The sequence below is a fragment of the Drosophila persimilis genome, unplaced genomic scaffold (genome assembly GCF_003286085.1).
Source record: "Drosophila persimilis strain 14011-0111.01,24,50 unplaced genomic scaffold, DperRS2 tig00000002-arrow-pilon, whole genome shotgun sequence".
In the NCBI taxonomy this organism is placed as follows: Eukaryota; Metazoa; Arthropoda; class Insecta; order Diptera; family Drosophilidae; genus Drosophila; species Drosophila persimilis.
In genome coordinates, this window is record NW_020825289.1 from 10,985,963 (window position 1) to 10,998,923 (window position 12,961).

Sequence of the window (12,961 nt, forward strand, 5' to 3'; positions counted from 1 at the left end):
TCGCAAGGCAGGATCCGATCCATGCTCTGCTCTCAATTTTATGGACTTGTTAATGTATTTATTTGCTGTAAGATGATAAGTGATCGAAAAGCAGTGCCAAGCCAACAGCGATCGAAACAGAACGTTACATCGCAATTGTTGGAACTAATTTTGTTCTGCGCCTGGCGCATTACGAGTGCATGCCAAAGTGCTGTATCCAAAATAGAAATACGACTGTTGCATTATTGGTAATTCAATATTTTATAAACTTAATTTTTTGGCTCGTTTTGTCCTACGGTAGTTACAATAAGTTTATTATTTAATTATACTGTATATCTGTGTGTACGTGTACGTGTATGTGTATAGTTATGGTTATTGGTATGGGTGTAACTATAAAATACAATCACAAAATGTATGCCATTTGATATACTTATGTATTTACAGGGTATTTACGTGGTAGAAAATATCTAAACAGGGGAGTTCAACGATCCTCGAAGCGAAAAACGAGTAAGTTAAACAGTAAGTTAAATAGTAAGTAACTAGGGCTTGACTAAAGGGGTTGGTTGTATCGATAAGCTGCACGAGTGAGTCTGCTGCTTTGATCAGGTCCTGATCATGGTATCCAGCATCTCAAGTGTAGGGGTTTCCCAGGGATCACGATCCCATCATCGACAAGATGGGTATAGTATGCGTGCTAGCTAAACTAGATTAAAGACTTTTATTCGGTTTAAGGTTTTGCAAATTGCCATCAAGCTTGCTTTGATCTACCGGCTCCTGAGTCTCCTGAGTGTCTGCGTGTCTGTCTGCGGATGCTCGTATAAAATGTTATATCAAATGCTGATCCTACTCCTGCCTGCTCATCCTACTCAGTCCTCCGTGAACGGATGATCGGATGTCTCGCTGCTGTTGCGACGTCGACTCTCCAGAATGCGTGTTGCCTGCTCCAGGGTCTCCTTGTAGAACATGTTCTTGGCATCGTCGCTGGGCAGGGAGTACTTCGAGTAGTCCCAGCGCCAAGTCAGACCCAGCACAATGTTGAAGGCGGATGCATCATAGCCGTGGCAGCCGGAGTATCGATACAGGGGCTTCTTGTTGAACTTGCAGCCGTTCGATTGGGCACCTGGGACAGATACCGCGTACAGAAAAATACAAATTAGATAAACGATTAACTGGAAAAAGCTGTGCTTATCAACTACAAAATTATCATCTAGCAAAGTGCCAATTAGGCAATATCAGCAGTTTAGTTTTGGTCGAGTGATAAAATGGACACGGCGGACACAATAGTAGCGGGAAAATCATCGATCCAGGACACGGCCATTCAATGCGAACTACTGCTCCCACAAGGGCACCGCCAGAGGACCTACGTATTTGACATAGCAGACATTCGCCTGAGACGCCGTCTAGTGGGCCGCTTCTATGGATTGCTAGTCGTAGGCCACACACTCCGCGGAATCTGCAACAAAACAGCATCCCATTCATCCATTCGCATTCCCATTGCAGCTTCAGGTGGCGTGCACCCTGCCCTGCCTGAGGGTGATGTTGGCCTACCCACCGCCCTATCCCGGAGCGGTTGTTTCGTTTTCCTATCTGATGACCCTCTTCCTCTACACGTGCTTTTATATGTGGCGCGATTGGCGGCGACCGGCACCCTACAGCTACCTCGTCCTGCTCCTCAGCACGGCGACCAGCTCGCTGAACCGCAGTTTCTATCTGATGTACTTGGCCACGTCGCATTGGGTGAGTGGACATCGGTGTGGCATAGCAGTGGTAGGGCGCTGATTCAATGGTATCTTTTCAGATCTATGCGTACCCCATCATCCTAATGGCGGAGCTACTGGCGCTGATGCTCTACTCGGCACAGGATCGCTACAGATTTACCCAGGCTCGAGGAATTCTCATAATATTCCTCGTCTTTTCCATGTTTTCCCTGATGGCCTATAGGCTGGACCTGCTCTTGCAAATAGTCTACAGCATGGCCTGCACATTCGAGGCCTGGTATGTGATCTACGACACCCACTTGATGCTCTGCGGACAACATGGTTACAAGATTGGAGCCGAGGAATATGTCTATGCCGCCGGCAGCATCCACTGCGATATCCCCAGGTGCTTCTGGCGGCTGCTGAAAATGATGATCCTAAGCAAGTTCGTCGAGGCTTTTCGCTGGATACAGGGCTGCTTCATCACTGAGGTTTGTTGACCTGGCACCAGGACCCAGGCACCACATGGCACGGGAATCTATGTTACCTTAAAATTAAATTTCGGCATTCACAATTTGGAATAAAGCCCAGCCTTTCTGTTCTCGAACCATGGGCATAATTTCCCCGGTAGACATCAGTAGACAACTTCCTGGAGCAACCGCTTCCCTCAACCGCAAAAAAGCGCACATATCTCAAGATAATGTAAGGTTGATCAAGGTGGATAAAACCCCTGGCGGGTATAGAAATTTTGTAGAAAAGAAATCTATAGGGAACTTCCTTCAAATCCTTTGACCTGCTCGTTTCAGCAGGGTCATAGAAGCCCGCGAGTGGGCCCACCGTCCTTTCCATTTGAATATAATTCCCACAGAGCTGCGGCCAGCCAAAGGAGAGGTTTAAGCGCAGGTCCCCAAAGAGAAGGAAATCCAGAGAGTCATAGATTCGCAAAACCAAGGAAATCCCAATGGCACAGCTACCGTGTACCTGTGACTCAAAAATGCTGGACCAACAGAAACAATAATATAGAAATAATCTACAAAATGGGAGATGCAGGGTCCGACTTCATTCGAAGTCGATACAAATTCCAATTATTCCAAAAATTCCGATTATTATTCTCATCCGCGAGGCATCAATGAACTATTTCCAATACGGAGGATAGCCAAAGGCTATCGACAATTGTCGAATCCGAATGTACGAAGATTACTGAGCTCCGGATGTGTGGCATATGCTCTCGCGGTGTTATCAGACCCTGTTCGAAGCAGAGCAGGAGATGCTTATGCTATGCCAGCGAATGTGATCAGGATGATTCGGTGATTCGGTTGAGCTACCCATTGGGTGTGGCTTCCAGCTTCCGATCGGATTGATTTACACTTGCAAATCAAACAATCCAGTGCTCTGCTCTACTCGTACTTCGGGTGAACGCATTCACTGTGTGGGATCTACAAGTTGTACCCATGGGTGGATGTGTTTACTCGGGAATAGCATTATGTCTTTACACATTGTCGTGTTGTTAAGGGAATGTCCAGACACCAGGCAGTCTGCTTAAATTGCTTGCATTACACAGCGGAATTTAGTTAGAAATGAAATGTCTGTCATCATTTGGCCATAAATCCCAAATCAGGTGAAAGTAATCATACAAATTCACCCCGATATGAGGGCCATCAAGCAAATATCGTGCAAATGGTGGTCATTAGTCCTCCAGGGGGTAGGGGCAGGGGCAAGGACGGTAGTAGATGGTATTGTAGTTGTAGTTGGGGCTGGAGCTGGAGCGGGGGTATGGTATGTGATATGAAGGTAATTTTGATTGATTTCCCCATTCGGTTTGGGGGAAAACCGACAGCAGTCCTGTCCTTAATGACAGTCTTCCAAACTGCCCTCTGTCTGTCTCTACTCCACTCCACTCCACTCACCAATTGGATCGATGCACTCCTGGGTGAGGCAGCACTTAAGCCACGGCAGCATGATCTTCTCGGTGACAAACAGATTGTCCACGAAGAAGACCACATCGAGATCGACCATCCGGAGGAATATGAAGTCCTCGGCATCCGACTCGAAGAAGTCGAACATCTTGGGATGGGTGAGCGAGGACACCGCCGTGGCCGTGTTCCAGCCAAGGACACCGGCCACCATGCCGCGGCTCTGCAGCTCCTGCAGCTCGTGGTAGCCACCGCGCATCCGCATGTAGTTCTCCACGAACAGCACCGACCGGGCCCGCAGCAGGGCGTCTTTTATCACAATGGGCCGGTAGGCGTGCGTCCGCTGGTCGGCGACGAACGAGGGGAACTCGGATAGGTCATAAGTGATGACGGCGCAACGGCTGATGTTGCAGTAGGCGTTGAGGGCTTTCAGTTGCTCCTCCGACACGCCCAGGTCGTAGATGAGCAGATGCTCGCCGGGCAGCTTGACGGCGATGTTCTGGGCCAGCAGTATGGCCGATGGCGCCTGCCCCTCCTGCACGTACGTGACAATGGTGAAGTTGCTCTTGGTGCCATTGTATGGTGTTGTGATCCTCCTGTGCTGCCCCATCTCCTTCTCCCTCTCTTGGTCGTCGGTCTGTTGCGCGTTGGCGCCCGCTTCTTGTGCATGCTGGCGACGCAGATCGCTGAGCTCCAGTTCCGCCTTGGTAGCAGGAGCTGGGAGGTCCGTCTGCGGCAGCTGCTGATGATTCTGCTGCAGCTCCTTTTGCTGCTGCTGTGGCGAGCCATCCTTGGAGGCGGTGAATCCAAGCAGCACCAGATACTTGGCATCTATTTCGAGCTTCTTCCGCTCCAGGCCCACGCGTAGGTTCTCCTGCAGGAAGGGGCAAGAAGAGCAAACGAGATTATGTAAATGAGATTGTCGCAAATTAAGTTTCAATCAAGGACAGAGAGTTGACCCAGATTGCTTTCGTATAGGACTTCTTTCAGGCTGCCCCACGGTGCAAGCCCCAGTGCAGTGCAGTCAAGGACAGAAGCGGAAACAGAGGCAGTGGGGGAAGTGGCAGTGGCAGTGGCAGTAGCCTCGTCATGGGAGCCATATTAAAGGACACATTTGCCGCTGCCGGAAGCTAGTGCGGGAAATCTTTTTATTCGGTCTCTCCGAGGCGGCGACCAGCCCACAACTCCCAAAACAAATAACTCAAACTTGGCCGCGTGCGCCGCATAATGGAAAAATTTCGTGTTGATGTCGAATTCCTGTCTATTATGGCCACGGGCGAGCGTGCCACATGCCCCTAAAAGTGTCTACAGTCAGGTGTTCGGTTTGGGGCACAATAAAAGCCAGTCTATAGTCGTATCAAAAGATACCACACCCAGAAGATACGCAAATAGTTGCGAAGGATATGCGATATGCGGCTCATCTGCGTGTAATTCTGATTGGATTTTCGTGTAATTCTGAAGAATTTGGCTTTCTCCTGTTTCTGTTTCTGTATCTGTTTGTGTATCTGACTGTTACATCGATCTAATTAAATGTAATATACCCTTTCTACTCGCTGGAGGCATATAGGGTATAATTACGCCGAGCACGAGCCCGAGCCCAAAGCCAAAGCAGCCGGCTTGTTGTCGCCAAGCACAAATCGCATGACACCCTGTCGCCTCTGTCGCCAATGGCAGCCCGTGTGTCAAGGACCTTTATTGAACAGAGCGGAGGCACCTGCCCGGCCCTGCCTGGCCCTGCCCTGCCATAACGATGGATAAAAGCCGGATGGAAAATGATCATAAGCCCGGCTATCCTGGCTGGGGCTATTCGACACATGTCCCCGTCTTTTGCATAACTCGTTTATTGATTTTGGAACGCCCTGGCGTTTTGGATGTTCCCCGGCGGCTTTCATTTGATTTTTCATTTCACTTGGCCCTGTTTTCCATTTGTTGTGGGCGCAGTAAGATGGAGACAGTCGTGGGGAATCGATTTCAATAACATGGCGAAATTGTTTGGGTCTCCAAGGCGAGGGGCAACCAAGTGAGCATTGGGGAAACAATCACCCACTCAATCGAGAATATTTTTAGTCCGCCCGCGAGAGTAGTTTGTCGAAGAACAAATACAGCAACAGCTACAGCTACAGCTCCAGCTACAGCCGGGATGGAGGATCTAACGGATGAGGAGAACAAGTTCATTGAGGATGCATTCGCTGTAATGGACAAGGAGTCGGACGGCTCCGTCACCGCCAAGGAATTGGCCGTCCTAATGCGTTCCCTGGGCCGCTCGCCCACCGACAACGAGCTCCAGGCGATGATCAACGAGGTGGATGCGGATGGCAACGGCTCCATCGAGCTGGAGGAGTTCGCCAGCATGATTATACGCAAGATGCACGACACGAACCATGAGGACGAGCTGCGGGACGCCTTCCGCGTCTTCGACAAGGAGAACAATGGCTACATCACGTCATCGGAGCTCAAGGTGGTCCTCACGGCCCTGGGCATGAAGTTGCCCGACGACGAGATAGAGGAGATGATTCGGGAGTACGACATCGACCAGGATGGCCGTCTCGACTTTGAGGAGTTCGTCAACATGATGACGACCCGTTAGCCCCGTCTTAATGTAAGTGCAAATTGATGTGTGTTTTCTCTACTTTCTCTACATCACACATGGTTTTGCAGGACGAGGGCTCTGCCGTTGACATATCTGTCAAAAAAGTTTAGTTTAAGGTTTCACACTTATGTACACTTCGACATTCACAGGACGACACGAAAAAACAAAAAAACCATAAAGAACAAACACACCCTCCGGCTGCCCTCATGGCTGCCACAAACCTAACATTCGATCAGATCGAAGAGATTCGCGAGGCCTTCCAGGTGTTCGATCGCGAGAACAAAGGATGCATCACCTGCAAGGAGCTGGGAACTGTGATGCGTTCGCTGGGCCAGAACCCCACTGAGGCGGAGCTGTACGATATGATTGACGAGATCGATCTGGACGGGGATGGGACGATCGACTTCTCCGAGTTCCTGTACATGATGTCGCAACGGATGGAGGACCTCGGCAGCGAGGAGTCCCTGCTGCTGGGCTTCAAGATCTTCGATCGCGACGACAATGGCTATATAAGCACCCTCGAGCTGAAGACCACCATGATGATGCTCGGCGAGAAGGTGACGGACGAGGAGGTGCGCGAAATCATGGCCGAAATCGATCAGGATCACGATGGCAGGATCAGCTACGCCGAGTTTCTCAGTGCCATGCGGGGCTAGGCCCGAAATACTCTACAAAATTCCAATCAACAAATAAACTCACATCAAGAGCCCCCTTCCGAGGAACTCTTTTACTTTATTTCTCCCTTCTGGGGTCCACTTAAAATTTGTATGGCATTCTTGCTGGTCAGCCGCCACCAGGCGACACCACGCGCGGCACGTGAAGAAGGCTGGAGGGCCGCTTCCTTTGGGGGCTTGGGAGCGCGTGACTCCGAAATGGTTGCATGTGCCTAATGGCCCCTTGGGGGAGCACCTTGCACGACTGGGCCTCTTTACAACAACCAGAGCCAAGAACGAGCCCCGTTCTGATTACGAGGCAATTTAAATATTTGACCAAGCACCGCATTAACTGTTGTTTACCCCTTCGTCTGGCCGCTTTTATGGGGATTAATGGAAGAGCATAGTTCAATACTCGGAAGCCACATACCACGTACAAATCTACATGGGTACAGACATATATTCATATATCTACACATTCCACAAGGTGAGTGGCGGTCGGGAAGGGTTAATGAGGGCTATAGTTCCCATTCCACATCTGCGGGTACTCCGGGCACTCCCCTTGGGATCTCCCACAAACCGAAAGAAAACAGTAGGCATTGGATCGATGTTCTGGCTAGGATCTGATGATAGCAAACCATTCGTTCAGTAACACACGAGAGCTGAAACCGATTCAATCGAAATAACAAATTTTCTTTGGTGAAATTCCAGCAACTTTTTAAACAACAACGAAATACAACACACCATGGATACCGGGGAAATCAGCCTAAGTCCCGAACAAATCAAGGAGATCCGGGAGGCTTTCGCCGTTTACGACAGAGACAACACCGGCGCGATCACCTGCCGCGAGCTGGGGGTCGTTATGCGCTCCCTGGGACAGACGCCCACCGAGGCCGAGCTGTACGACATGATCGAGGAGATCGACGCGGACAACAACGGCACGATTGAGTTCGTCGAGTTTCTCCAGATGATGTCCAAGAACTATCAGGTTCTCAACAAGGACGAGTCCGTGAGGGCCGCATTCGTGGTGTTCGATCGCGACGCCGATGGGTTTATATCAGCGCAGGAGATGAAGGCCGTCATCCTCAGTCTGGGGGAGAAGGTGAACGACCAGGAGTTCGACGAGATGTTCCGTGAGGTCGATTTGGACAACGATGGGCAGCTAAGCTTCGATGAGTTTCTTTATGCATATAGAAACTAGTCCCCGATCGAATTATATATTTTCCTTCTCTCTTTATCTACGACTTTTACTGGTCTGTAACTACGGGTGGGTTTGTGCCACGAACGCGACCTTGAATGATGGGACATTCAGGCTTTAGAGGGAGCCCAAGTGTTCCTGGGACGTAGCTCATTTCCTTCCCATTCAATTATTCAAGACTATCGAGCGAATTCGCGACTCAACTGTCAACTGGTTGAGCCTCTGCATCTCTCCCTCTCTACCTCTCTACCTCTCTGGGAAAACTAGAAGTGCAAGTAAATTAGTCGAGTTACAGCAACAGCTACAGCAACAGCAACAACAACTCTGCAATTTACTCATGCTAATCAAATGTCAGGGGGTCAGACGCGCTTCATCATTGGTCGGGCCATGAGACCTACGACCCTCGCCCTCGCTATCGCTATCGCCCTCGCCAAGTGCAATTTAAATAGATTATCCACCAGGCAGCCGACTAATTGTGCTTCAGTGGGCAGTGGACAGCACAACACAACAGAGGATGGCTGTCATTGATCTGACATCTCATGATGTCTGTCAGAGTTCTCGATAAGACATCCAGAGGTCGATTTCCAAACTGCCGGCCATTGGTTCTAATTTAAGTTCCGTTCCGTTTTTAAGTACTTTCATAGCTGGGGGCATATTAATATTTTACGCTGCCCCAAAATAACATTCCCAAAGCCGTCATGTAGGGCTCTGCAATTATTAAAAGCTATTCCCTCACCCTGTACAGGGGCCATGCTCGAACAATGTCGCCCCCTTCCCGAAAAGTACTTTATAGAGACTGTTGTAGTCATTCCCATGGTCTTTCGGTAGCTTTTCCATTGAGTGCGCTCGATCAAACGCGGTCAGCTCTTGGCGAAAGGCTTAAGATAGCGAAATAGCCAGGTATTGGTATCGGTCAGCACTCGAATAGGGAATGAAAACTTTTCCATATCGGCCAGCACTCGAATAGGGAATGAAAACTTTTCCATTTGCTAGGGTAGTGTATCAGTGCGATGGTCATAAACTTGAATAAACCTTCTAGGTGCAATGTACATATGGGTGTCAGAACAGCTGACGAATTCCCACTCAACGAGCACTTAACAATATGAAAATTATAGAATCAAGAATTTTAGGTACAATTTTACCCGTTCAGCAATAAAAACAAGGTTTAACCGCTGGCAAGCCGATGATTTGGATACTACTTCGACTTCTAGTCTCACTTCAAGGATCTCTACTGACAAGCTCCGTTCTGTGTTGTCAATAAGTCTGAACATATCCGATAGGATGTGGCAAGCACTCAAGTCGAGGGAGAGACACTGACACTGACACTGACACCGACACCGACACCTTTTGCATTTGCGAAATTGATGGAAGCCGTCGTCATGCGTCATGTGTGTCATGTCTATAGGTGCAATAGATAAATGTATAATGAAATTTGAATTGAACGCATAACTGTAACTAGCGTTATTGAGTGTCTGGTGGCTGCGGCAAACCATTTTAGTGGCTTGCCACTCGCGGAATACAATGAGCCTCCGAGCTTACGGGCTGCTTATATTGTTTCTGTTAATTGCGACTGTGAGAACGGGTTTGGCGGCCGCCCAGCCAATCCAAAATACACATCCGTCAGACTGCAGTTGTGGGGAATCCGCGTACATGGGTACGCGCCCCATAGATAGGAGTATCCGTAGCGAGCCCCAGAGAGAGCGAGCGAATATCCATTTATGCTTTCGCTATCTTTGTTTGCACTGATACGAATACCCAAATCGTAGAAAACGTTCTTCGTTTTCCGGGCCCGGCCACAGATAACAGCAAAATGTTGTAAACTTTGCGGCAAGGCTCTTTTTTTTATGACCCAATTATATTTCGTTTTATATGCGCATACGTGTTCCGTGAAGAAGCGAAAAACAGCCGCCCAACTGTGCTTTGAATCCGTGCAATCCGTTGTGTAATGATGTGGCGCCCTGCCCAATATCGGATCACGGATGACTTGGTCGACCCTCGAATCCGTGGCCACTGGTGGCCACTCCACCGCAGTGGAGGCCGGAACAGGAAGCAGCCGGAATCTAATTAATGTAAACACACAATCTTGGGTAAACAACGAACCGGAGGGAGCTGGCATCCCGTTCGGCCTGAATTTGTGCCTCAAAATGAGGCGCCATATGTGGGGGTGGTGGCGGCGAGAAAAGGGCTGGGCAGAGCCCGCACAGGAGATAACAGCCAGTGGTGGCTGACCTCACACAATGACCAACGGTCCGCTCTGTGGGACGATGATGACTTTTGGATTGTTTGCTCACTTGGCAGACAGCCTGGCGTGTCTCTGCGAGTGCCGCCCACCCAATAGGACGTGCTTCAATTTGGCTAAAAGCATAAACTGAGCGGAAAATAAGCTTGGTATAGACTGTGTGGGATATGGAATATGTGTGATGTGTGAGCACAGTTCAAGGGCATGTCTGTTGCCAAAAAAGTTGGCAAACATCTAACGAGTCCCTGCCAAGAGCGATGATTGCCAGCCAATCTCCCACCAGAAAGTCATTCGATACTTTTCCATCAACATTAAATTATCTTCAAAATATTTTAATTATATTTAAAGTTCAATGTTTCATGTTCCATCTGATAGGAGCAGCAGGTGTGAATCATCAAGAGGTCGGGGCCAATAAATCAATTCGATTCCTCAGGTGACAAATCAGAGATATGCGAGTACAACATGGTGCTCGAGTTTTATTTGGGGTGCATTTTCGGGAAAACCTAAGCCACCGGTTTATTAAGACAAATTATGGAAGAAACTTGGGAGTTTTGCCCCGCGCGGGGCTGCGACTTGTCCTGCCGTCTGTCTGCGACAGCTTTAACAGCAGAGCCGTCAGATAAAGGTATCTAATTGTTATTTAATACCCTTATCTAGGCCATTGGTGCGAGTGGGTCTGGTGATGTTAGTGTGGTGCCGTGCTTCAATTGCTTCGATTATCTGTTCGCCAAAACTTAAGAGCCCCAACGCCGCCATGATGCGCTCCTCTGACTCACCTGGAACTCTTTCAGCTGCTGGTGCGTCTGGACGACGATGTTCTTGAATGAATCGTTCGGCTCCCCGGCTGGGCCAACGGCGATGAACACTATCGTTGCGAATATCACCCCGATCAGTATCAGGATCAAGTGTTTCGTGCGCATGGCCGCTAAAATTGACTTGGATTTCGTGTTGTAGCCAATTTTGCGAGCAAAAATGCGCTTTAAAGTGAGTGAGGCCTCCAGTATGATGGTTTTCCTTATAGCCTGTCCAGTATTTGAGTGTTGTCACGCCAGTTATGTTGAATTTCCTCCTCTAGATGTCCTTTTGCATGGCGAGTAGTCCAATTATTTCAGCACATATTAGTCTATTAGGTTTTTTTCATTATAATCTTAGCAGTTCCTAATTCTATTGCAGTCGATATTGCCTATAGTGTCTGAAGTTTATTTGCGGGCCTGGCCTGTTAATGAAAAACGAAAGCAAACAACAGACATTATAACCATTTCCAAACAGACTTTTCGATTGCACGTAGCCGGTCATAAATTGTACAAAGAATAAATAAGTAACAAATTTCATTGGTTTTTATGAAGAAATCAGGAATGGGGAAAAATATTTGCGTGGGAGAGAAAGCGGAAGATTTTCTTGATTGCGATTTGTATATACACGTATCAATCCCTCAGTCGAGATGCCTAGTAGATCGATTCGGCTGTTGATGTTGGTCAGGTCACAAAAGAAAACAGTAAAATGCCACACTGATACACTGATGCACTGATATACTGATACACTGATCTATTGGACTGCATCTGTTAACGCCCTCAATGGCATTCGTATGATGCGTGGCGGCCGCCCTGGTGGGGTTTCATGGCGCCGAGCCAAAGACAAAGCAAAATGTGCACAAGGTGAGGGCAATGGCTCAATGAGCAGAAGATTGTGGCGATGCGATGACAATGATGGGCATTGACTGGCGCTCAACTTACAATTTGAGTGGCGCTCAACAAGGGGCTCCGGCTATTTTAAGTTTCGGCTTGATGTGCCGCTGTCGTTGCCTGTCGCGTTTCTCTTGCTGCTGCTGCTGCTGCTGCTGTGAGTGAAGGAGGTCTAGCACGGGTTGCGGCAGGCAGCACATTTTGCCGGCGCAGCTTCCATTAAATGGGCAGACACTCTGATAAGCGCATCGCACACAAAAAGGCAGAGAATTGCTATTTGTTGCTATTGTCTTTACATAATTTTATTGTGTGTTCGCCGACATTCACTTTCGCTCCGCGAGTGGAATTAGGATTTGAATATACTATTCGCTCCACGTAGAACGGCTAAAAAACAAAACACTTGACTGCGATTCAATCAGACGCGATGCGATTGGGCTGCAGCTCTGTTGTTGTAGTACATATGTATGCAGCACGTCCGCAGGGCGTGTGTGAGCGCGCATCTGTGGGTGGTGGAAAACCGCAGGGCAGGGAAATCAATCAACACGACGGAGAGAAAACTGCACAGCACGTCGTATCGTTGGACATTATTTTCCGGCGCGACGCGGTCGTGGTCGTTTGTGAATTAACTTTTTTCGCGAAAGCGCCTTCGGACGCGGTGAACAGCTGGGAAAATTATGTGAACAAAAGGTATGGACAACAGGCAACATGGTCCAGAAAATGCAACGCCTGCAAGGTAAAATCCACCCCATTTGCTTAACATACCATGGAGGGAAGCTTATAAAGAGGTATGCACAACTGGCAACAGGGCCCAGAAAACGAAACGTATACAAGGTAAAATCCACCCCATTTGCCCAATGTGCCTTGAATATACCCAATATACGAAAACGCGATTTTGTCTTCAGGTATATTTTAATATATATATATTATAATTGAAATTGTCCTTTTCTGTTTTTGCCTCTTTTCCATACCCTTTTTTATACCCCATTCAAAATAACGACTCATTTTTTCGT

At 48.5% G+C, this 12,961-nt stretch overlaps 3 protein-coding genes and 2 pseudogenes across 3 annotated transcripts; 4 read left to right on the forward strand and 1 right to left on the reverse strand.

The window, feature by feature from the left end:
* Window positions 1–221: 221 nt before the first annotated feature.
* Window positions 222–12,568, reverse strand: LOC6590475. Its single transcript, XM_002016625.2, has 4 exons — window positions 12,003–12,568; window positions 11,046–11,485; window positions 3,584–4,463; window positions 222–1,099 (listed from the first exon to the last, which is right to left on the reverse strand). The coding sequence occupies exons 2-4, from the start codon at window positions 11,187–11,189 to the stop codon at window positions 846–848; spliced, it is 1,278 nt and encodes a 425-aa protein (XP_002016661.1). The 5' UTR covers window positions 11,190–11,485; window positions 12,003–12,568; the 3' UTR covers window positions 222–845.
* LOC6590476 lies at window positions 1,110–3,577 on the forward strand. Its single transcript, XM_002016626.2, has 3 exons — window positions 1,110–1,409; window positions 1,480–1,716; window positions 1,778–3,577. Exons 1-3 carry the CDS (start codon window positions 1,242–1,244, stop codon window positions 2,174–2,176), a joined length of 804 nt encoding a protein of 267 aa, XP_002016662.1. The 5' UTR covers window positions 1,110–1,241; the 3' UTR covers window positions 2,177–3,577.
* LOC6590477 (neo-calmodulin) lies at window positions 5,644–6,300 on the forward strand. The gene is made up of 2 exons (XM_002016627.2): window positions 5,644–6,188; window positions 6,248–6,300. The coding sequence occupies exon 1, from the start codon at window positions 5,730–5,732 to the stop codon at window positions 6,174–6,176; it is 447 nt and encodes a 148-aa protein (XP_002016663.1). The 5' UTR covers window positions 5,644–5,729; the 3' UTR covers window positions 6,177–6,188; window positions 6,248–6,300.
* Window positions 6,269–6,901, forward strand: LOC6590478 (annotated as a pseudogene).
* Window positions 7,316–8,069, forward strand: LOC6590479 (annotated as a pseudogene).
* Window positions 12,569–12,961: the final 393 nt, after the last annotated feature.

Excerpts from the sequence above, each read along its gene's own strand:
- LOC6590476 (XM_002016626.2), top strand. The coding sequence starts at position 1,242 with ATGGACACGGCGGACACAATAGTAGCGGGAAAATCATCGATCCAGGAC. Across the intron at positions 1,410-1,479 it reads GCTTCTATGGATTGCTAGTC|CTTCAGGTGGCGTGCACCCT; the intron begins GTAGGCCACACA and ends TTCCCATTGCAG. Across the intron at positions 1,717-1,777 it reads ACTTGGCCACGTCGCATTGG|ATCTATGCGTACCCCATCAT; the intron begins GTGAGTGGACAT and ends GTATCTTTTCAG.
- LOC6590477 (XM_002016627.2), top strand. The coding sequence starts at position 5,730 with ATGGAGGATCTAACGGATGAGGAGAACAAGTTCATTGAGGATGCATTC.
- LOC6590475 (XM_002016625.2), bottom strand. The coding sequence starts at position 11,189 with ATGCGCACGAAACACTTGATCCTGATACTGATCGGGGTGATATTCGCA. Across the intron at positions 4,464-11,045 it reads AGCAGCTGAAAGAGTTCCAG|GAGAACCTACGCGTGGGCCT; the intron begins GTGAGTCAGAGG and ends CCCTTCCTGCAG. Across the intron at positions 1,100-3,583 it reads GGAGTGCATCGATCCAATTG|GTGCCCAATCGAACGGCTGC; the intron begins GTGAGTGGAGTG and ends TATCTGTCCCAG.